The 24,691-nt window shown below is 43.3% G+C and overlaps 1 protein-coding gene across 1 annotated transcript in view; it reads right to left on the reverse strand.

Annotated features, from left to right (window-relative positions):
* Positions 1-1,506: 1,506 nt before the first annotated feature.
* MYO5C (myosin VC) overlaps positions 1,507-24,691 on the reverse strand; it is an 86,701-nt gene continuing 63,516 nt past the window's right edge. The window contains exons 31-40 of the mRNA XM_036301776.1: positions 24,111-24,310; positions 20,287-20,374; positions 17,496-17,594; positions 16,100-16,254; positions 14,274-14,363; positions 11,830-11,980; positions 10,944-11,226; positions 4,653-4,827; positions 4,106-4,186; positions 1,507-2,426 (exon numbers count right to left, since the gene is read on the reverse strand). Coding sequence (XP_036157669.1) covers positions 2,274-2,426; positions 4,106-4,186; positions 4,653-4,827; positions 10,944-11,226; positions 11,830-11,980; positions 14,274-14,363; positions 16,100-16,254; positions 17,496-17,594; positions 20,287-20,374; positions 24,111-24,310 — 1,475 coding nt within the window. The 3' untranslated portion in view covers positions 1,507-2,273. The remainder of the gene's footprint in view (positions 2,427-4,105; positions 4,187-4,652; positions 4,828-10,943; positions 11,227-11,829; positions 11,981-14,273; positions 14,364-16,099; positions 16,255-17,495; positions 17,595-20,286; positions 20,375-24,110; positions 24,311-24,691) is intronic.

The raw sequence follows: 24,691 nt of genomic DNA on the forward strand, positions 1-24,691 counted from the left end.
GGCCCAAGGCAGGACTTAGGGCATATTACCTTCCTCTCTAGGAATTCTCACATACGTTTTATGAGATAGTATGAGATGATGTTGGGGAGCACAAGAGACTTGGTTGGAAAGTTGTAAGGAGGACATTCTGAGAAAAGGGAAGTGTGTGGAAGGCCACCTGCCCTGTTTATCAGAATTCTCACTTAGGGGAGTGTCGAAGGCGGCGCCCCTAATTATTCCTTGACCTTTCTAAACAAGTCTGTGCACGTGCAGACCCCCGGTGTTTACTGGAATCCTTATGCTTAATCCCTGGATGCCCTTGCCTAGAGGACAATGTAAACACATGTGTCCTCTCTAGATCACTCACCCTACTGATTGTATCTAAATATAAATATTTCAAGAAAAGCCTAACGAGGCCGCCTGGCTCCTTCAGCGGGCCCGTCCCTTGGCCCTCTCCCCCCAGTGAAACTGTGTTGGAGTAATCTGTTCATCCGTCGTTCAGCCCTGGTCAGCCCTGGCAAGATAAGACCCTTAAAGAAAGGCACCAAAACTTGTGTACTTAAGAAAAATATAATCTCTTAGCAATTAAAAGAACCTGACCCAATACATATGGGAATTTATTTCATTGATTAAAATATTACAAAGTTCTACTTTTCATTTCTTCAAATACAATGTATCCAAATGAACTACATTTAATTACTTATCATAAGAAAGGACATTATTCCAAGTTAGTAGGGTGATGTTGATTCATAATCATGTATGATTTCCACTTTTAAGATACATGTCTGTGTTACAGAATCATTCCTCTTGCCTGTGACTGCCAGAAACAGAAGGGCCGGTTGGGATTCTTGGGGTGTTGCAAAGGGCAGTGGGGCCACAGGCCACAGGCTAGGCGGGCTTATCAAATGACACATTATGATCTGAAAGGAAGGAATGAGGACATCTCGGGGGACAAGGAATAGTCAGCTCCCATAAAACTTGGGAAACACAGACTTCTCAAAAGGAGGGACCTAATATAATTCTTCAGTTATTTTTATGAGAAAATTTAAAACATATTTCAATGCTGATAAGATAGAGAAAATAATTTAGGTTACCTTTTTATTATTAAATATATTTTATTGATTTTTTTACAGAGAGGAAGGGAGAGGGATAGAGAGTTAGAAACATTGATGAGAAACATCCATCAACTGCCTCCTGCACACCCCCCACTGGGGATGTGCCCGCAACCAAGGTACACGCCCTTGACCGGAATCGAACCTGGGACCCTTCAGTCTGCAGGCCGACGCTCTATCCACTGAGCCAAACCAGTTAGGTCTAGGTTACCTTTTTAAACTTAGTTTTTAAAAGTTATTGTATGAGCCTGCCTGGTGGCTCAGTGGTTAAGCATCAACCTATGAACAGGAGGTCACAGTTTGATTCCCGGTCGGGGCACATGCCCAGTTTGCGGGCTCGATCCCCAGTGTGGGGCGTGCAGGAGGCAGCCGATTCATGATTCTCTGTCATCATTGATGTTCCTATCTCTCTCTCCCTCCTCCTTCCTCTCTGAAATCAATAAAAAATATATTTAAAAATATATTCACACAAAAATATACGTGAAAGATACTAAACAATAAAAAATGATGGCAAATGTGTTGGCAGATGAAATTTAAGAAATGTTCTTTGAGAGGAGGAGATGAAAACTGGTGTGGCAATTAAGCTTTAATAATATGTTGGTTTTAATTAGATAAATACATAAAATACTTCATATAATTCATTCAGATGGAATATTCTCTTAAAAATTAGAAGGGCCTGAAATAATAAATACTTTTTTATGCAGGAGAATTTTTAGAAAGAGTCAGTGGAACCTCACCCCGACTCCCCGCCTCCCCCGAAAACAGGCATGGGGTGAGGGGACTTTTGGAAGACTCAGCCCTGGACCCCACTGTGGCTTCATAAATGTACCCAGGCTTCACAGGAACGTGTCCCCGATCTTATGCCCCTGTGGGTGGAGCCCTGTCACAAGATTGATTGAGACCAAGAGACACCTGGGAGAAAATGGGAGCTTCCAGGAATTCTAGCAAAAGCCAGCTGGGCTTGCAGAGCTAGACAAGGCCACAGCTGGTGTGTGTTAATTTTTGTAAAATGACAGTGGCAACAGTGTCACTGTGAGTGAGAGATGTGGCCCTTTTGGGAGAGTTCTCATTTTCTTCCTTAAATCACATTCTAGCGTTTCCAGTTCCCAGTAATATGCCACATCCCTCATGTTTGACCTTCGTTTAGCTGTTGAGGGAAAAGTGTGTTTGCTCTCTCCCCTGCTACAATCTATTGAGAAAGCCTAGCTTGAAACTGCTGGGGATCTCGATCATTTCCAGAGCGTGGGGAGAGGGCGTAAAAGGAAAGACGACTTGGAAGAGATAGCTGGCATCCAACATCAGCTGCGAGGAGTCCTCTCGGCTGTTCAGGAGAGCCTGAAAGGAGAATGGGAGGGAAGCGAGTAAGGAAACGTGTGCGCTCTGCTTCATTGCTATCTGAAAGCCAGGAGTAAGGAAAACACAGCTCCATCTCTAGGGAGACACTCCTTCCAAAAGCACATGAGGTGACACACAAAAGAGCCTTTTAACAGCACGGCTCCCAGGTGAAATGGTCTGGCCGGGCTTCCAGATCAGCTCTCGCAAACGCGTCCTCGTCTGTTTCACTCCAGAAGTTAACTTCCCACTAAATCGATCTGTTCTCTCTTCTTCGCTATTCTCATGGCAGAATTCCAAGCTCAAACATGAACAGATCTCAAGTATTAAATTTTGATTGCACTCAGTACTTTCTTTTTATTCAAGAGTTTGCAAAATTTTTTGTCTCAGGACCTCTTTTATACTCTTAAAAATTATTGAGGATTCCAAGAGCCTTCGTGTATATGGGTCTAACTACTGATATTTACCATATTAGTAAATAAAGCAATAACTTAAAATGTGTTCATTCACTAAAATAACAAGAGCAAAATAAATAAATAAATAAAATTTAAAAAAATAACAAGAGCAAACTCAACACATGTTCATATATTCTTATTGAAAAAGAACTATATTTTTAAAACAAAAAAGATTAGTGAGAAGTGGTATTATCTTATGTTTTTGTAAATCTTTTAAATGTCTAACTTAATAGGTAGAATGAATCTCAGATCTGCTTCTGTATTCAACCTATCATGATTCATTTTTTTGGTTGAAGTATAAGAAAAAAAGTTGGCCTCGTACAGATATGGAATTGGAAAAAGGGAGACTTTGCAGACCTCCCAGAAGGGTCTGGAGGATCCCCAGGTATCCTTGAACCAAACTCTGAGAACTGCTGCCCTAGTTCACTGGGGAAGAAACTTTTGGGATTAAAACAAGGAAGACAGGTACACAGGTCTCTGCTTCCATTCAGCCTCTGCTCACCTGCATGGCACTCAAAGGCTGATAAGAAACAGGACCTGCTCAAGGAACTAAGAATGTCAGTCACCTCTGGTGTGTTCGTTCCCTTCCCTGAGGAACATGGGCTCTGAAAACTGGGAATCTGACAGGGAAAATCCCTGCTTCTTTATCTGCTTATTTGGTGAATGTGCTTCAATCCTGGATTTCTGTAATGTTAATCCTATATAATAAAAGCCTAATATGCTAAGTGTCCGGTCATCCAGTTGTCCGTTCAACCAACCAAAGCGTAATATGCTAATGATATGCTAAAGTCGCTCAAATGCTTGCTATGACGTGCACTGACCACTAGGGGGCAGACAGTCGACCAGTCGACCAGTTGCTATGACATGCACTGACCACCAAGGGGCAGATTCTCCGACTGGTACGTTAGCTTGCTGCTGGGGTCTGGCTGATCGGGACTGAGCAAGACGGGCCAGACATGCTCTGGAGCCCTCCTGCGGTCCCTCCCCAGCTGGCCAACCTCCCGTGTCCCTCCCCGGCCCCGATTGTGCACTGGTGGGGTCCCTTGACCTGGCCTGCGCCCTCTCACAATCCGGGACCCTTCAGGGGATGTCGGAGAGCTGGTTTTGGCCCGATCCCACAGGCCAGGCCAAGGGACCCCACTGGTACACGAATTTGTGCACCAGGCCTCTAGTTAAATATAATTGTCTTCTACTGAAAATTGAAAGTCACATTTTTAAGGATCTCACCTGTACTTTGCGAACGAAGGATGGAGTCACTCTTTTCTCGAAGTCATCTATAGGCGTGTATAAATTAAGGATCTTTATGATCTGCAAACCACACAGAAGACATGCTAGACCATGAAAAAAGACAGCTCTGCCTGTGATATAATGGTTCTGGTGGTTTGGGGATAGCTAGGAACCACAGGTAGCTCCTTTATACTATAATTGGCTCTAGGAACCATGTGTTGTTTCTTTCCAAGGAAAGAAAACAAAGTGAGAAGTGCATGGAAGGGAGCAAAGACAAATCACACAATTAGATGACAGACAACTCTCCTCTTCCAGCCTCCCACCCCCATCCACATCTGTAAGTTTAGTGCGTAGGCAATATGTCATATGCACTTTTGTTGTTTTAAGGCCTGGTCTTAGTATTTAATAAATGTTTATGAGATAAGAGGGTGGGCTATGGAGATACTATGCTACCAAAAAGTACACAGAGACTCAGGTGCACCCCACGATTGGCTAGGCCAGGAAAGCTGACACCAATGATAGGGAGACACTCAGCAAGCCTGGTTACCTGCACAGCAGACAGTGAGGTACAGCGTTCGAAGATCTCCTTGGCATCGCTATCTGTGATCTTCTTTACCTGAAGCAACCAGGCTGCCTGAGAGAGAGGTTCCAAAGTTTCCTTGGCCAAGCTGTTCTGCAAATTCTTATCTTTAAGCCATTCTTCTAAGTAGCTGATGTTGCACCTGGAGTAAAAGCCAAATGAGCAGAGAATGGTAGACAATCCATATAGGACATGTTAGGGGAGGGTGCTGAATCCCCTAGTGCAGGGGTGGGCAACCCCTGGCACGTGTGCCAAACATGGCACGCCAGTAACTTTTGCTGGCACGCGAAACTCTCTCTTATAATCTTCCATTTACAATTTTTTTTCTTAATATCGACTTTTTTATTTTTCAGATAAATTCAGTGTAGGTGCATTTTAGATAAATAAATAATTTTACATAACATGTATACATTAAAAAATAAATGTATTTTTCATCACCATATGTATTTTTGTCGCTCGAATGAATTTTATTATTTCTTCAAGATTCTTCACATACGTACACCTTAAGAGATATCAAGTAGGCATAACATGTTCTCAAAAAATTAGGGTTGGCATGCAAAAGAATTTTGAGTCAGAGATTCTGCTGGTTTTGGCATGCACTCACAAGAAGGTTGCCCACCCCTGCCCTAGTGTGTCCTGAGAGGGTACCAGAGTACACTGAGGGGACCAGGACCACAGTCCAGCAGTTTCTTCATTTATAATATAAGGGTGTAGGACCATGATTCCTGGTTCTAAGGATCATAATAGTATAGGGTGAGGGACTATAACAGCTATAAACTTTGGGGGAAAATCTGAGCAAAGTATAGTGACTACAATAATTTATAAAGTAATCTATTAAAATAGTCAATAATAGACTTGCAAATCATCAAAGGGGAAAAAATAGTGGCATTTGTAGAGAAGATTTACATTGGTATAAAAACTATTTCATTTCTTTTCCTAAATTGGCAGAACACTTTCAATTGGCAGAAGGCTTTTCTTTCAGTCCACTGAGGTTTTTAATTCTCCTTTCTATCACTAATTATCATAGGTTAAGAAGCATGGGTTTTTTTCTCACCAGCCCACTGTGTGAGCTTGGAAAGTTACTCAACTCTCTGGGTAAATGAATGTTGAGAACACTCATGCATCGCTAGTGGGAATGTAAAATGGGATAGCTGCTAAGGAAAATAGTGTGGCAGTTCCTCAAAATGTTTAACATAAAAGAACCGCATGACCCAGCAATTCAACTTCTAGATATGCACTCGAGAAGACTGAAAACGTCCACACACAAAAATTGTCCATAAGTGTTCATAGTATTTAATTAAAAATTTTTTTTTTATTGATTTAAGAAAGGAAGGGAGAGGGAGATAGAAACATCAATGATGATAGAGAATCGTTGATTGGCTATCTCCTGCACGCCCCCAACTGGGGATGGAGTCTGCAACCCGGGCATGTGCCTTGACCTAGAATGGAACCATGACCTCCTGGTTCATAGGTCAATGCTCAACCACTGAGCCACACTAGCCAGGCCATAGTTTTTAATTTAGCCAAAAAATGAAAACAACACAAATGCCTACCAACTAATGAATAAACAAACTGTGCTATATCCATAAATGGGATGTTATTCAGCAATGAAGAGGAATGAAGAACTAGTACATGCTACCATATGGATGAACTGTGAAAACATTATGCTAAGTGAAAAAAGCCAGTCACAAAAGACAATATATTTTATGATTCCATTTATAAATATGTCCAAAATAGGAAAATCTATAGAGAAAGAAAATATATTCATGGTTGTGTAGGCTGAAGGAGAGGTGGGGTGTGGGTAGTGATAAGAGTGGCTGCTAATGAGTATAAGGTTTCTTTCTGGAGTGATGAAAATGTTCTAAAATTACATTATGGTGACGGTTGTGCAACTCTGTAAATATACCCAAAATGACTGAATTATACACTTTTAATGGGTGAACTTCATGGCAGATAAATTACCTATCAATGAAGCTGTTTCAAGAAATGAAGTGTTGAACTAGGTGATCAGGGGAGGGGGATTCTTCTCTTTGGTTATAACACTGAGGCGCTAACGCTGAATTAGTGTATTCCACAGGAATGCAATGAGTGAAGTAACACCTCTTGCACTGGTTCATCCCCTCATTTTTTTCATTGTCAATTTTGTCCTGCTAGTTTGAGTTCTTATTACAATAGATACCTAATGAGCCTCCCATTTCACTCCTTCTTACCCATCTTAATCCTGCCACAGCACTTTCTAAATCTGAATTTTGAGCATGTTAATTCTCCTGCTCAAAAGTCTGCGGTGGAGTTCTGGCTCCTGCTGCGATGGAGAAAGCACCCCCCACTATGCCTCTCCCACCAAACGCAACTGTAAAGCCTGGATGGAATGCCTGGAGCAGCTGTCTGGGGACTCTGAAAAGTGAACAGTAGCCGGTGGATCGGGGAAGAAAACCAGACTTTGAAGTATCTCCACTTGATAGTGAGTTTGCCAGTTTTTTCCTCCTGCTATTCGTTGGCGTGACTGAACTCAAAGCAGCCTGAAACTTAGTAGTGAACACTGAGGCCAACAACAAGCTCCAGGAGGAATAATCCAGTTCTGGCTCTAGGAGCTGAGAGGGGTGTCCTAATGCTCAGAGAGAGGGTGGAAATCTCCTGTTTTTCTTTTCTTCTCCATTTTCTTTCATTTTCTCCATTCTCCATAGTCAAGCCCCAAACAATCAGCTGGTGATGGCAATGGTGGCAAAGGGTCCAATAGAAACCTGAAACTCTGAGAGGAGGGAAGTTCCTACAACTGGAGAAGCTGTGGCCCAAGAACTCCCACTGCTCTATCCTCCCTCCACCTGGACCCAGATGGGGACATTTCTGGGAATTGTGCCACACAGCGAGTTAAGTCAAGTCTCCGGCCCTCGCCGGTTTGGCTCAGTTGCTAGAGCGTTGGCTTGCAGACTGAAGGGTCCCAGGTTTGATTCAAGTCAAGGTTGATTCATGCCTCAGTTGCAGGCTCGATCCCTGGCCCTGGTCAGGGTGCATGCGGGAGGCAACCAATTGATGTATCTCTCTAACATCGATGTTTCTCTCTGTGTCTCTCCCTCTCCCTTCCACTGTCTCTAAAAATCAATGGAAAAATATCCTCAGTGAGGATAAATAAATAAATAAATAAATAAATAAAATAAAGCCCCCATTTTCAGTTGCGGGGGGTGGGGGCGGCGGCGGCGGCAAACAGGGGATCTGCAGGGAGCTGGAAAGTACCAGGGGGTTATAAAGAGGAAGAAGCTTGGGAAAATGACCCCTTAAAGTTGTTTATGAACTCCTGGGCGCACCCCTGAGCCCACGCATGGATCTGACCCTCAATAGCACATACAGATGTGAGGACTAAACTATGGGATAGAGCAAGAGGCAAGTTTCAGTCTGGCCACTGTGTGTTATACATGAGACAGAACCAAAGAGCATTACAAAGACTTTGAAAAATGAGCTGACATGGGAACCACAGTCCCAAGGGGATACTCAGAACTTGCAGCTTGAACCCAAATGGGATGACTGTCTGATAAAAATATCCACATTCTCCAAAGGACTTAAAGACCCAGAGTCTCAGAGTATAATATTAGAAGTGTCCAGGAAACAATTCAGAATTACCAGATGGTCTCTGACTTATGATGGTTTGACTTACAATTTTTCAATTTTACGATGATGTGAAGTGATATTTATAATAAATTATATGAGATAGTCAAATTAGTATAAAATAGGTTCTGTATTAGATGATTTTGCCCAAATTTAGGCTCTTGTAGGTGTTTTGAGCACGTTTAAGGTAGTCTAGGGCAGTGGTCGGCAAACTCATTAATCAACAGAGCCAAATATCAACAGTACGACGACTGAAATTTCTTTTGAGAGCCAAATTTTTTAAACTTAAACTATATAGGTAGGTACATTGTTATTAACTTAATTAGGGTACTCCTACGGCTTAGGAAGAGCCACACTCAAGGGGCCAAAGAGCTGCATGTGGCTCGAGAGCCGCAGTTTGCTGACCACGGGTCTAGGGTAAGCTATGATATTCTGTAGGTTACTGGTAAATGTTTTAAATGCATTTCCAGCTTACAACATTTTCAACTTGTAATGGGTTTATCAGGATGTAACCCCCATAAGTTGAGAAGTATCTGTTCTTGGCATATAAAGAGCCAGGAAAAGCTCAACTCACATTTAAATAAGATAATCGACAGATGTCAACTCTGAGACGACACAGATGTTGGAATTACCCGACAAAGACTTTAAAGAAGCTAAAATAAAAATGCTCCAAAAGTAAAGACAAACTATCCTGAAATAAATGAAAAGATAGAAAGTCTCAGAAAAGAAATAGAAGATATTTAAAAAATGAAAATTTTAGACATGAAAAATACAATAACAAATAAAAGAACTCACTGAATAGGATCAATAGCAGAATAGAGATGGTGGAGGAAACAGCCAGTGAACTTTAAGGCATCAATAGAGATTATCCAAACTGAAGAGCACAGAGAAAGGAAAAAAAAACCCTGAAAGAAATGAACCAAACTTTAGGGACTCAGAGGACAATAATGAAAGATCTAACATTTATGTCACCAAAGTTCCAGAAGGAAAGAAGAAATTATGGTGCAAAGTATCTGAAGAAATACTGGCTGAAAATGCCCCAAATTTGGTGACACGTACAAACTTACAGATTCAAGAAGCTCAGGGAACCCCCAAAAAGGGTAAACCTAAAGAAAATCACACCCAGACACATCATAATCAAACTGTGGAAAACTAAAGACAAAGAAAAAAACTGAATGCAACCAGAGAAACACTATGCATTACTTGTATGGAAACAATAATTCAAATGATTGTGCATTTCTAATCAGAAATCATGAAAGCCAGAATAAAGTAAAACATTTTTAAAGTGTTGGGGAAAAAGTACTGTCAACCCAGAATGCTAAAGCCTGCAAAAAATATATTTCAGGAATGAAGGTGAAATGAAGACATGTTCAGGTTAAAGAAAACTAAGAGAATTAATTGCCAGTGAACTTGCTCTAAAAGCCCTACTAAAAGAATTTCCTCAGGCAGAAGGAAAATGATATCCAAATGAGATGTAGGGCCGAAACCGGTTTGGCTCAGTGGATAGAGCGTCGGCCTGCGGACTGAAAGGTCCCAGGTTCGATTCCGGTCAAGGGCATGTACCTGGGTTGTGAGCACATCCCCAGTAGGAGATGTGCAGGAGGCAGCTGATCGATGTTTCTAACTCTCTATCCCTCTCCCTTCCTCTCTGTAAAAAATCAATAAAAAAAAAATAAAAACAACAACAACAACAACAAAAAAAACAAATGAGATGTAGGGGGAATAAACTGTTTTATGTTTTGTGTACTCACAACTATAAACCTACTTTTCCCCACCCTGTATAGAAGTGAAAAACACCATCAGCAATTGCCATTTATAGAACATCCCACTCAACAACCACAGAATATATATTCTTCTGCACATGGAGTGTTCAGAAAATCAAACCACAGCTTGGCTTGTGTGGTTCAGTGGTTGAGCATTGACCGACTTATGAACCAGGTCATGGTTTGATTCCCACTCAGGGCACATGCCCGGGTTGCAGGCTCGATCCCCAGTAGGGGGTGTGCATCATTGATGTTTCTCTCTCTCCCTCTCCCTTTCTGTCTCTGAAATAAATATATATATATATATATATATTTTTTTTTTCTCTTAAGATAAAGACAAGATGACGGCCAAGTGCTTACACTGCAGCTGCCATCCTAGGGTCCATGATTCTCTCCTCCAGGCATGCTGTCTGCATCTTACCCTTCCACCCAGACCCCACATCTAAGTCTCCTATAGCAGTCTGTAAAGTCATTCCTCTGCCCATTCATTCATCCATTCAATAAACACTTGCTAAACACCTATGAGGCCTATGTCTGGCACAGAGCCCTGTCCTTGCTTTCCTCTGTCCTGCACCAGGCAGTGCTGCTCACAGAGGTGGTCAGTAAACCCTGGGTGCGTGTATGATAACCACAGAGGCAGGCTTTTAAAATACAGGGTTACTAGTTCCCAGTTAATGCCACTCTGCCACAGCTCAAATTAGCACAGTGTGGAGTGATGGGAGGCGGTCTGGGCAGTGGATGGCAGACACTCTAAGCTTCTAAGAGTCACCTTGCCCCGCGCCCCCTACCCCTGGCATTACAGCCCTTGGGCAAGGAGGACCGGAGTGTGTGTCAGGCTTGATGAGCATGACTCCCCGCCAGCCTCCTGGAGGAAGGGGTGGAGTCTGGGTTTTACCTGATCTGCATCCCTTTCCGGCAGGAGCACATGTCCTTGCGCAGGAAGAGGCTGTTGAGCGTGACGGCCCCGATGAGGAAGAAGAGCTGCTTCACCGCCTGCCTCACGAGCTCGGGGTCCAGGCCGTTCTGGCACATGGTGCTGTAGAAGTAGCTCAGCTGCTGCAGGACGGAGGTCATCGTGTAGGCGTCCGTGTCGTCGATGCTGGACGACCGCTTGCGGAAGCCCGTGGGCTTCAGGCCGGAAATGCCCTGCAGACTCTCGTACTCCAGCATGCCGGGCACTGCAGGGGGGACACCCAGAGGACGTTCTCACTGCTCTATGTGCCTGTTTCAGGAGGTGCGACATTTTCTACAACAGTCAGTAGTGGATGTAGCTGTGACAAAGCGATAGATTCAAGGCCTGGGGAGCACAGGCTGCAGGGTGGATGGGACAGACGCTGTTTTCAACAGGGCAGCAGCCCCTGGCTAGGCTTGCAGACCTCTTCTTTCAGAATCGCAGGAATGGAAGCAGGTTAGCATGGTAGCTCATGGTCTGCGACCATTTAAAGTATTTACATTTCAGAAAACTGAAGGAAGTAGGACTTTAGGATTTCAGAAACACCTGTCTAAGACCCAGGATTAGCCATATAAATAGCTGCAGCTCTTCCACTGTTTTCCCCTCAGGATGAATCGCTCTTACAGGAAAAAACTATGAACCATGTACTTTGATATATGGAATTGCTTCAAACAAACAAAGAATTAAAAGGTACACATATACACAACTAAGTTTGCTTGGTTTTAGAAATTATATTCTTTATAACCACACATTGTAACCATACACCTGATTTATTTTTTAAGGCCTCAATGTTACTATAAATATTTTTGGTTATCAATTCTTTTCTTACCTATTATTGGTTGAATGTTATTTTCCATGACGATAATGAATTGATGATATATTCGTATAGCCACATCACTAAGAATCTGTCTGTATTCTGACAGGTCAAAATTGTTCAAGCAGTTCTTGTTCTGATGTGGACTGTTATGCTTCATGAATTCCTGAAAGTAATTTGGGGCATATAAATATTAAAATAATATAGACACATAGGAAATGAAAATACTATCTCTATTAATGATGTTATAATCCGCTTCTACTATACTCCCACACTTTACAATTTAATGTCTGATTTGTATCAAAAAGATTCTTGATGTTTGGAGTAGCACTTATGTTCTATAATTAACTAAGTGTCACTGTACTGCCTGCTCCTCCTACAAATACGTGCCCCCAGGCCTGTAAGCCACAGTATAAAACCACTCCCATGGAAGCTTGCAGAAAAAAACTGCAAAGCACCCAAGATACAAACTGCTATAAGAGGGCAGTAGATAAATGAGATTCGTGACTTTATAATTGCAGATTATAGACTACTCTGAAATATTATAAAATGTGTGCTATGGACTGACTGTTCATGCCTCCCCGTGGTACCCAATTCATAAGTTAAAGCCCTTACCTCCTATGTGGTTATTTAGAGATGGGGTCTCTAAGGAAGGAATTAAGGTCAAATGAGGTCATAAGGGTAGGATTAGTGTTATAATAAGAGACACTAACGAGCTCAATCTCTTTCTGCCCCCATGCAGAGGAAAGGCCATGTGAGGACACAGCAAGAAGGTGGCTGTCTGCAAGCCAGAGAGAAAGGTCTCACCAGATACCAACCCTGCTGGCACCTTGGTCTGGACTTAAGTCTCCTGAACTGTGAGAAAATGACTTTCTTTGTTTAAATCATCTGGTCTATGGTATTTTGTATATAGCAGCCCAGGCAGATGAATACAATATGTTAAACATGTCCCAAGAGAGAAAAGGAAAACATTAAGACAAGAATAGGACACTATGATAAAAGACAGAGGTGAAAAAGAACCATTAAAATTTTAGAAATAAAAATATAGTAATTGAAAAAATAGACAGGGGAAAGAACATTGTGTACATGGCTGAAGGGGGCAAAAACAGGACTAAAAAGTAAATGCTGTTGTATAATATAATATCCTCTTCCATTAATGCCTCATAGATGCAAGTTTTTCTTAAATGGACGACCTGTGTCTCCCCTCTCCTTCCCACCTCCCCTCCCCTATACACTTTGGCATTCCTTTTAGTCAGAGCTTGGATTGTCTTTACTTATTTCTCCTTTTGTTCTATAGTTCCAGTAGGAATACTTTTATATTTTGTTTTACTTTCTCTTCATTGGGACAATTGGCTATCCATGTGAAAGAAGATATGAGTTCATGACCTCACAAGTCAATGTAGAATAGCTAATCACACCAATTTTGGATAGGTAAAAGCATAATTGTAAATTCTAAATTTGAATTGTAAGAGTTTAGAAGAAAGTAAGAGAATATCTTCATGATCTCACGGAAGGGGAGAATTTCTTGAAACATATAACATAAGGATAGATTTAAGTTCATAAAAATTCAAAAACTGTGTATGAAAAAGAACTCCATAAATAAAATTAGAAGATACACCACAATCTATCCATAATATATAAGATTTTCTATAAGTAAATAAGAAAAAATCACCCCTAAAAAATTAAAGAATAGATGTAAATAGGTAGTTTAAACGGAAACCCAAATGACCAATAAGCATATGAAATGATGCTTGATCTCACTGGCATCAAGTAATTTCAACTGAAGTCAACAAGGTATTGTTTTATGCCCATGAGCTTGGTAAATATTGTCTGTCAATACTAAGTGTTGGTGAAGGTCTGAGACACTGGAAACTTCATACACTACTGAGTGAGACACTTTATAAAATGGTGCAACTATTTTGGAGAGCAGTAAAAATCCTGAAAGCCATTTTGTTATTATTTCATCAATGAAATTCTGCTCTGTGAATACTTGGAGGTGGAAAACTCCTTTATGATGTCAGTCCCTTCAAAATGGCCAAGGATTTACGGACTATGAAGGAACAACCAGAATTTTATAGAGAACAGCTCTGAAGAAACAGGCATGCTGAACTAAAGGCTGTAGTTTAGAGTCATAATACTAAAAACTTCAGAATTTCACAATCAGAAAGAAACTTAAAAATCATCTAGTCTACCCCATTGATTTAAAACTCAAGGATACTGAGGCTCAGTACCATGCCCAAAGTCTAAGCCTCTTTTTAGAAGTCTTCTGCTTGTCACTTCTGTTACCTGGTGATAGGAGGTTGGCCTCTTGGGTGAGGAGGCAGCCAGAAAGCCAGCAAGGGCAGAGGCTGTCCCTGGAGCTGGGTGCCCCAATTCCTACCCCTGTAGTGAGCTGTGGCTCATGAGGAGGTTATAGACCGGCAGTCGGCACAGAACACAGAGCAGGCAAGCATTCCTACCTCTTCTCCACTGTACTGCTTCAGGCAATTGAGGAAATGACAAGTATTGGAAAGCCAAAAGGACAGCATCTCAAAGTCTTCTAAATGCTCCTTAAACAAACAAACAAACAAAACAAAACAAGAAAAGACAAAGGTAGAGTTGGTGATTATTGGTACCTCTGAGCAACATCAGACTTACCTTACCTGTTGGTTAGTGTCTTTGCCCAAAATGGAGTCCTCTTTTATTCACTAAAGCCTTTATTAAATTTGTGCTATAATGATAGGCCCTTATGTTATTTAGCAGGTTACTTGTTTGAAGCTTAAATCGGCCCTGCAGGAATGCCAGAGAAATGTCAATCTCGGGCCTTGCCTTCCAAAGTTCCCACTCCACTGGGAGGACGGACACAGTAATTAGGTGGCCGATTGCCCATGTGGTGGATGTAGACTGTGCTCAGAGGATGGAGGGACCACGGGAAACCAGGGCAGCTGAGAAAACCTGAGAGAAGTGGGAGGATGGTCCTCCTTGAAAGTGGGGCACAGACAAAAGCTCAGGATCCAGGACTGTTGGGATGATGCTAGTGCTTCTTTCCATTTAAGGAGAATAGGAATTACAGCACTACCACTGGATTCAGCAAGAGGAATCACCGGTGGTCTTTTTGTGGAGTGACGGAGTAGAAGCCAGATAGCAAGGGATGAAAAAGAGAATTGGTGAAGAGCACTAGTTTGAACGCTTTTGGCAGTCGGGGGGGTCAAGGGGGTGGAGGCAAAGGCACCATGGCTAAGGGAGTGGGGCCAAGTGAGGGTTGCTTCAATGTGCTGTGCACCAGAGCGGAAAGGACAGATACTGGCACCAACGATGGCAGAGGACAGGGAGCTGCTGGGGAAGCTGAGACAGTAGATGCTGGTGGGAAAGTATTTATACTCCTCATCTCAGGCATCTTTCACTTTCTAAATATTTAAACATTCCAGAGCAGCAAGACGGGACAAATACTGTGTGCCTGCATCCTGGGATACAATGCAAGTGTGTCCTAAGAAAACCGGATTTATGAAAATATGGACAGGGGAAATATCCACATTTGGGCGGCCCTTCCTAGGACGCTCTGGTGGCTGCTGTGAAGACAAAGACAATAAAGGACCCAGGACCAAACAAATGCTAATTTTCTCCTCTTAACTCCAGATGAATTCTTGGTACAAAATTTTTAGGAGGGGAGGGAAGAATTACTCTAACCTCTCATGCATCCACTGCTTTTATTCTTCTCTTTTCCTAGGATATTTAAAATAGGATTTAATTACTCATGATTCTACTGAACATATATTTTACTAAGGACCTTTTGCAACTAAAAATTCAAATGTATCCCAACATCAAAGATTGCTCCCCACGTGGAAGGGGAATGAAAGTATTGGATCTGTACTTTATTGCTTTCTATTAACATGCAGCTCGTCTTTGTTTCTGAGTTGGGACTAAGGGTGCACAATGTAGTTCTAGAAGGGACAGCTATAGACGAGTAATTTTTCAGGCCTTCCCATTCCTCACCTTTCACCCTTCCTACATTACAGCCAGGACTCTGACACCCTGAGGGGATAGAAATAGTGGGTGGTGGCTACGAGGCTGTCATCTCACAGGTAAGGCTTTAAGGTCAATTGGCAGATCCCTATCCTTGGGGATCCCTGACCTAACTTGTCTTTTCCTAACAACTTGGCTTCTTTCACCGATTGGGCCTCAGACTGGTTCGAGGAATCATGTGGTTCACCAAAGCCAGGAGGTGAAGGATGGGCATCTGGTCATCCCCACAGATGTTGCTAAAGGACCTATAATTCCAAGGGCCAATGTCAAAGGTAGTTCCTACCTTAACCACTTGCTTGATGCCATTAATGATGCTGTTCATGAGGGACTTGAGCATGCTGGCGTCATTGAGAGAGTCTGCATAGCGTACACACATGAACAGGATGTGAGCCGGCAGCCCGGGGATCATGTTCACCACCACGCCGCGGGGCTTCAGGTCTGGAGCGGAAAGAGTCAGTGAGGATGACCGCTGTGGTTAGCTCTTCCCCTAAGGAACCTCTGACTATGGGGCGGGGGTTATTTGCTTTTCTGTGCCCAATGCACTCGATGCAATGCCTGAATGCACAGGCATGTCTTTTCTGTTTGGGGAATTTAGTTTGGCTCTTCTTTTGGCAAAAATGTTAAGATGCTACCTGCTCCTCTTCTATTTGCAAAGCGCCTTCTCCCTGGTGTGGAGACCCTGGATTTCAGATCTCTAGCCTAAGAGAAGAATTGCAGTTCCAAGCACCCCACCCCAGCCTCTATGACGAGGATGCAATACGATCTCAGCGCTCACATGCACCTGCCTTGAATCTGGAAAACAGGAGCACAACAGTCCCGCAGAGGAGGCCTTGCTGGCTTGGAAAGGAGAGAGTGGTGGGGAGACAGGTGGGATGAAGGGGAGAGAGAAGCTTTATAGAACAAATTAAGATAAGCAAACAAAGACCTCCCGGTGGCTGCATAAAAAACAGGGGGACAAAGAGGAGGCTCCAAAGCTGTACCCCAGTGAGGGTGGAAAGGAAGGGTAGGGGTGCTCCTTCCTCCCTTAGATGAGGAGGTAGTAAGGCTGCACAGCAGCTTTCCGCTCTGAGATCCCGGGACCAGTTGATAAAGAGGCATGTGGTTGTCATGGTGAAGACAGTCTTGTCCCATTAGTTCTCAGACCACCAACCCTTGAGCATGATGCACATGGACATCCCTGCAACCAGGGCGTTGCTGGGAAGCCCCAGTCACATTGCCTGCAAATACAGTTCTCAGCAGAAGTCAAAGAGGGCACAGGAGCCATGCTCACTCCCACCAGGGACCCTGTTCTGAGACCCGAAGCTGCGGAAGTGGGTTTTCTATCTGGGCCTTGTGATTAGGGCTGGGAGGAGGTTAGGGCAGTGCTTCGCAGCCGGGGGAAATGCATCCCCACAGGGTATTTGGCAATGTCTGGAGATACCTTTTTATTGTCATGACTAGAAGTTGCTACTGGCTTCTACAGGTGGGAGCCAAGGATGCCCCTCAATATCCTACAATGCACTGCACCCCGAACAAAGAATTACTAGTATCTGCTCAACATGGCTGAGGCTGAGAAACTCCGGGCTAGGGCAAGAAGCAGTGAAAGAAGAGAAGGGACTGCCAGCACTCAGGACTGTGGCAATGGCTGATGTTCAAGTTTGCAAAATAAAGCCAAAATTCAGAGTTCCAGGTTTCACTACCAAGAATGAGGTTTTGAATGAGCTTGGCCTCGTCTTCCCTCTTGTACTCCAGCATTCCCAGGTACTCCTTGGGTCCCGAGGACAAGTGCACATCATTGGCTGTAGACAGAGGTAAACAAACACTCAAAAACAACTTCCACAGGCTTTATAACACGACTCTTCATCTCCTTCTACCCTACTCTGACTGGTTGGCACCGGAACTTCTGGGGATTTCAGATCAATGAAAACTTTCTTGAGTTGTGAAGAATTTCTTCTGATAGTGATTCTTATCTGTGAGTATATCAGTGAGTATAGCTTCTGCTGAAAAGGTTGAGTTATCCTTGAAGAAATCCTTATGAGTGCCTGGCACGCATCCAGCACACTGGGATACGAATGCAATCCAAGAGGTGGCCCCTGTCTTTAAGATCTGATGCTACAGTTAAGGAAGCAAGATTCACGAAACAGTTGGTGTGCAAAGTACCAAAGTGCATGACCCTGAGGGGACTGTATCAGTGTCCCATGTGCTGTAAGAAATTAACATGCAGTGACTTAAAACAACACAAAATTTTAATCTTATAGTTCTGGAGATCAGAAGATTAAAATGGACCTCATAGGGCTAAAATCAATCAATCAGCAGAGCTGTGCTCCTTCTAGAACAGGGGTGGGCAAACTTTTTGACTCGAGGGCCACAATGGGTTCTTAAACTGGACCGGAGGGCCGGAACAAAAGCATGGATGGAGTGTTTGTGTGAACCAATATAAATTCAAAGTAAACATCATTACATAAAAGGGTACGGTCTTTTTTTTTTTTAGTTTTATTCATTTCAAACGGGACAGATCAGGGCTGTTCTAGAAGCTGTAGGGGGAGAATCCATTACTTGCCTTTTCTAGCTTCCAGAGGCTATCTGAATTCCTTGGCTCGAGGCCACATCACTCTGATCTCTGCTTCCACATCATATCTCCTCTCCATCTACTTCTGTTTTCATATCACCTTCTCTCGCTCTGACATTCCTGCCTCTCTTATGGTATTGGGTCCATGTGGATAATCCAGGATAACCTTCCCATCTCAAGACCCTTAACTTAATCACACCTGCAGATCTCTTCTGCCATGTGAGGTGACATATTCACAATCTCCCAGGACTGGGACATTTTGGGTGGGCCACAGTATACCTTCTGGTCTCCAAAGATTCATGTACATTCTGAGAGAATGAGGTCTGATGACAGAAGCAGAGGTAAGAGAGTCAGAAAGATTTCAAAAATGCCATGCTTCTGAATTTTAAGATGGGGGAGGGGCACACAAGCCACGGTATGCGGTGGCCTCTAAAAGCTGGCAAAGGCCAGGGAATGGACTCTCCCTTGAAGGCTCCAGAAGAAATGCTGACGGGCTGATTTTAGCACAGTGAGCGCCATTCTGGACTTCGGACCTCCAGGACTCTAAGAAGATAAATCTGCACTCTCTCAAGTCACTAATTTTGTGGTGATGTTATAGCAGCCACAGGAAATGAATACAAGGGCCATAAGGATTCACACAGAGGTGAACTGAAGCTGTTGAAAATGCTTCTTGAAGGAGGTAGCATTCCAGTTGGGCCAAGACAAGCAAGTAGCCTTTGGTGGATGAAAAAGAAGGTGGTGTAGATAAAGAGTTACAGAACTCTCTTCCTACTGCATGAGAATTTCCCTTTTAACTGACTAGCTCTGTTCCCTTAGAGACTGATAAAGGTAGAGTGTCAACTGCTTTACTAAGCAACACTGTTTATGATAAGAATGACCTCTGGCCCTGGCTGGGTGGCTCATCCTGTTTCTCTCTCATGTCGAAGTCTCTCTCTCTCCTTCCCTCCCTCTTTCCCTCCTTCTCTCTCTAAAATCAATAAAAACATATCCTTGGATGAGAATTTTAAAAAGGGATTAAATAAGAATAAAAAAAGAGTGACCTCTGATTGGTAAATTGCATCTGGAAGAACAATAAATGAAGCAGATGTATCTGATAAGGACATCATACTTTGGGTATTCTTTTTTTTTTTTTTAGTCTTTATTGTTCAAAGTATTACATAGGTCCTCCTTTCCCCCCTTAACTTTGGGTATTCCTAAGTGTGAAGACTTACATGTGGGCATGTTCCTTGCAGGAACCCTGGAAGCTAATGCACCTATGCAGTGTTTAGGAGATGTTGGCTTCCCACCAACAGTCATGTGAATGAATTTGAAGCAGATCCTTTAGCCCCATTTAGCCTTCAGATGACTGTGTCCCTGTTGTCGACTTGACTACAACTCAGAGCCAGAAGCACTGAGCTAAGCTGCTTCTAGATTCTTGACCCTCAGAAACTGTGTGTAGCAACACACAGTGTTTGTTGTTTTAAGTTGCTAGGTTTGGGGTAATTTGTTATGACAGTAGAAAACTAATACAGGAAGGGAAGCGGATGCATTTCTGCTTTAGACACCTTGAGTTGGAGGTGATAAGAGAAAGGCAAAGGAGGTAATCTTAGAGGCAAAAGGACTGAGACTCTGGCAAAGAGGTGAGGAGTGGGAGGTAGGCTGTGGAAGTCCTTATGCAGAGATGGCAGTTCATGCATCCATTCCAACAACGAGGACACAACGAGGGTTGGGAAGGACAGGCGTGGTATAATCTGAGCGATCTGCCTGCCTCCAAGGATCTTTCTTTCCATTCCCCATCACTGAGCCCCAAACCCTGCCAGTTGAGAATCATTCCTTTGGGTTTCAAAGACTTTGGGCCACATCAAAAACTAAACATTTCATCAACACATCTTGACCTTAGCCGAAAGTTCAAGAAATAAGAAAATGAATGTTATTTCTCTCACCTTTTCCAATTGTCTTAGTTAGACTCTTGACTTGGTCTTGTAGTTTTTTAATCACTCTGTCCTTCATGTCTAACTCTTCTTCGAGATCCTGCAGAGATCAAAAGAAACAAGATCATTAGCTTAGAAGCATCTAAATTGATTTTTTGGTAATAGCTTTACTGAGCTATAATTTGTACCCAATTCACATATAGCTTATAGATTACTATACTACACAATGGTTTGTATATAGTCTGTGTGTAATCATCACCACCATCTAATTCCAGAACATTTCATCATACCAAAAAGAGCCTGTGACTTTTAGCCGTCACCCCCTCATCTCCCATTCCTTCCCAGCTCCTGGCTACCATTAACCTACTTTTGTCTCTATCTAACCTTGTGCCTGGCTTCTCTCATTAATGTTTTTAAGGTTTCTTCATGCTGTAGCCTGTATCAGTACCTCATTCCTTTTTGTGTCTGAATAATATCCTATTGTGTGCATACACCACACTTATCTTGATCTGTTTTCCCCTTAATAAAATAATGTCCATTGTAGAGAATTAAAAAACACGAATGTGGGAAAGTAAGCTCCCTGAATGTCAGAAGCTGGAGGCCGAGAAACTCTTCAGAGATTGGAGTCCTGGCTTTGACCTTCCTTCCTGAAAAGGGTTGGCCTTGCCCAGGCTGATTTTGGCTCAAGAACAGGGAGAGTCTGGGATTCCTATAAATATTTCCTCTAAAAGGCACAGGGTCTTCAGGTTCTTCCTGAATCCCGGGGCTTTGGCACAGGAAGGAATCAGGCCCCTCCAGCTCAGCAATGCCCACCACGCAGTCACTGTGGCCCTGCGCCCCTGAGGGACTCCTGGGCAGAGGGAAATTGTGCTGTTTCTCCCTTGTGGCCACCTCTCTCCCTGCTACCACCTTTGGAACTTTATCTGGCCTTTGAAGTGGGGGTGTGGGTATGCTGTCTTCTAACTTGAGCCCATCCTATTATATGTCTAAAAACCAAAAAAGGCACCCATCAATCCATAATCTGGAAGAAACCACTGCTCACATTTTATTTCACTCCTTTCTTTTTTCTAATATGGCACATATATGTTTTATAAAATTGGGATCATACTGTATGTGAAGTTTTATATCCTATATTTTTCTCAAATTATATTGCAGATACCTTCCCATGTCTGATAACATACCCAAACCGTCACTTTAATGGATACAGTAATATACAGTAATTAACCTACCCACTTTTATTGGACATCCACTTTATTCCCCTCTTTTTTTTGGTTATGATTATTAACACTATTATTTGTCCACATATCTGATTACTTACTAGGAATAGAATCTTAGTGGTTCATCACTGAGTCAAAGGGAATGCACCTCCCTAGGGAGCTTATACCAGTTTATGCCGGGAGTCTTATCCAGCATCTAGAAGGGTTCAGGAATCTGGAGAAGGGGCTGTGGTAAATTATTAAAGAGTCTAGAGACGAAACATAATTCTGAAAGGCATTTTGGGGAACCAGAGGAGACTCAGCTAAAGAAACCAAGTCCTTCTGTCTCTCTGGACTCCTTGCTTTTTATTAACACAAACTGTCCTAAAGCAAGGTAGATATACATATCAAAGGCAAGGTTTAGCATACAGAATCCATTGTCAGATTGGGGGGAACTGCCTATGGCTGTTCAGGTGTTTGGCCAGCAGGAGGCAATAACATGTAGATTGAAATGCCCTCAGCTATCTGGCAGCAGGAAATCATTTATGCATCCTTTTTAGGTTTGGGGAAATGCCTTTGGCCATTCCAATAGGTAATAACATGATTTTCCAGCCCTTGCTGAAGGCTCAAGGTCCACCAACCTTTTGATGAACTTCTTGCATTTATGACCTACTGGAATTAGCTTCCGGCAAGTTTATGTTTCCAGAAACCATATATGATGACAGTCTCACCAGCACCATAAGATCTCTATTATTTCAGGGGCAAACATATTATCTAGTTTTAATTTAGAATTTCTTTGATAAATAGTGAGATGATCACTAAAAGTTTTTATTATTTCTTTCTTAATAAGGATTTTCTTTGACTTAAAGGATCAGATATGGGATTAAATAGTGTACCCTCAAAATTCATGTCCACTGAGAAACCCTGAGTGTGAACTCATTTGGAAATAGGGTCTTTGCTGTTGTATTTAAACCACAGATCAATATGATAACTCGCTGGATTGGGGTGGGTTCTGAATCCACTGAGACTGTCCTTATAACAGAGATAAAGGGCACACAGAGATACAGAGGGGGGGCCATGTGAAGGGACAGCAGGGATTGGGGGTGCGCTGTCACAAACCAAGGATGTCAGGCGATGCCAGGAGCTGGGAGAGGCAAGGAAATCCTCTCCCCTAGAGACTCTGGAGGAGTATGGCTGGGCCAACACCTTGAACTTGGACTTCTGGCCTTTACAAGTATGAGAGGACACGTTTCTATTGTTCTAAGCCACCCAGTTTGTTGTACTTTGTTATGGGAGCTCTAGGAAACTAATACAGTTAAGCCTCACTTGTGGGTAAAACCAGCACCTAATTTATAGGAATTAAATTCCTTTGTGGCATAGTCATTGGCTCATTGGTAGCACTGAGGCTCCTCATTGGTTTAGGGGGAGTTTGTTGGAAGGACCATGTAGATATAAAACAGGAAGCTATGACTGTTCCCCAGCTCAGGGTGGAGGCAGCAGGCTGGCCCGTCCCCACCTGGGAACAGAGCCACACACCTGGGGCTCCTGAGAGGGGCACTGCATGGGACCTCACTGGTCCAGGAGCATCAGGAACAAACACATACAAATCCCACACAATTAGGGCCTGATACATACCCAGAGGCACACACTCACAGCTAAGGAATGGTAGTTCACACGGGACAAGATGTGCAACATACACATGGCCCACCCCCATTACCACTGGCCCCAACTGAGACCCAGGGACACGCAGGCAGGCAGGAGAGCCTCACACAGGCTCAATGGACAGCTGTTTATTTGGTGTGAGTTGATGTGTCTATTCTCTGAGGAAGCTGTGTCCCCTGAGAAAAGATGGCCATCATCTGGGCACCCCTGACTGGAATGTGTTATTTCCTGTTAGATATCAAACTCCCTGGATTCCTCATTTTAGATATAATCATTCTTCAAAGTCAAATCCTGACACTGTAAAATATCATTTCACCCTATCATGGTTTTCCTGTGAGATAGAAAATGGGGGGGCCTTGACCATGGGGAGCAGGGCCTGTGGGCATGTCCAGGTGCCCACTGCCCTGGTGAGCCCTTCCCTGGGCACGTTGTAGAGGCTGCCCAGCCTGGAAGGGCCTCAGTTTCCAGCCCCCAGGAAAGCACCCCAGCTGCTACTTTAGTGTGTCTCAGTCTTGTAGGCTTCACACACCAATTAATATCAAAAGAATCGCTGGGGACCGACATAGGGTTGCCAAATTTCATTTTGACAAGGGCCTCTTCATGATTTAAAGTCTGTTACCTACTACCATGGTCATTTCATGGAAGAACATTTTGTCTATGAAATTTGTAGGAAGGACATACCCCCAGGAGAACACATGGACATCGTCTTCCCAGATGGGTGCCACCACGGGACAGTGCGCAGGACCCCTGCACCCCACCTCCCTTTGCTTTATCAGGCATGTCCCTGTGAGCCCTGAGCCTCCCCTGAGCGGGCTCAACCTCAGAGACCACCTGTCTTTTGCAAAAGGAAACAGAGTGCTCTGACTGTGGCTTTGGTCCACAGCTGCTCAGCGTGTGCTCCAGGTGGCCTGTCCCCCCTTCTGTGACATCTGCACACAGGCAGGCAGTCACTTATCAATAACTTAGTCCACTCCTCACCCTGTTCTCCATAGTGAGACGAGACGCTTCCTGCCGGAGGCTACTCTCCACTTTGGGTTCAGTTTCAACCTGTTTCTTCAAGCCCTCGCTGACCTCTGGCATTGCATGAATGTCACCCATCAGCTTCTCCTTCTCTTTGGGGTGTATTCCCTCTTCTTCTCGAGCGTGATTCAACTCATTAGAAAATTCTTCTAATTTTCCTACAGTGAGAAGAACTGTCAGTACTTGAGGCCATATCACTGGATTCCGATTTGGGCTTGGTCCTATGTATAGTTGTCAGGGGTCCTAAGCTGCATCCAGCTAGAGATTAGGTTTTGTTTGGCATAAACAATGTTTAAAATATTTTTAAGTCATTGTTTAAAACTTGTGATACTTCACATAAAATTTTTACTTCACATAAAAATGGCTTATCTTAAAAAACCAGGACTATCAAGCAACACTGCGCCTGCATTCCTATGTGGCAACAATCCCCAGAGCTTGAGGCAGCTTCCCCCTTTTGATGCCCATGCACCTTATTGCACCCTCCACCCAGCCCACTCCTCACATTCGCGCCACTGCCTGGCCCACGGGAGGTCAGAGTG

Source organism: Myotis myotis, unplaced genomic scaffold (genome assembly GCF_014108235.1).
Source record: "Myotis myotis isolate mMyoMyo1 unplaced genomic scaffold, mMyoMyo1.p scaffold_m19_p_1, whole genome shotgun sequence".
Lineage (NCBI taxonomy): Eukaryota > Metazoa > Chordata > Mammalia > Chiroptera > Vespertilionidae > Myotis > Myotis myotis.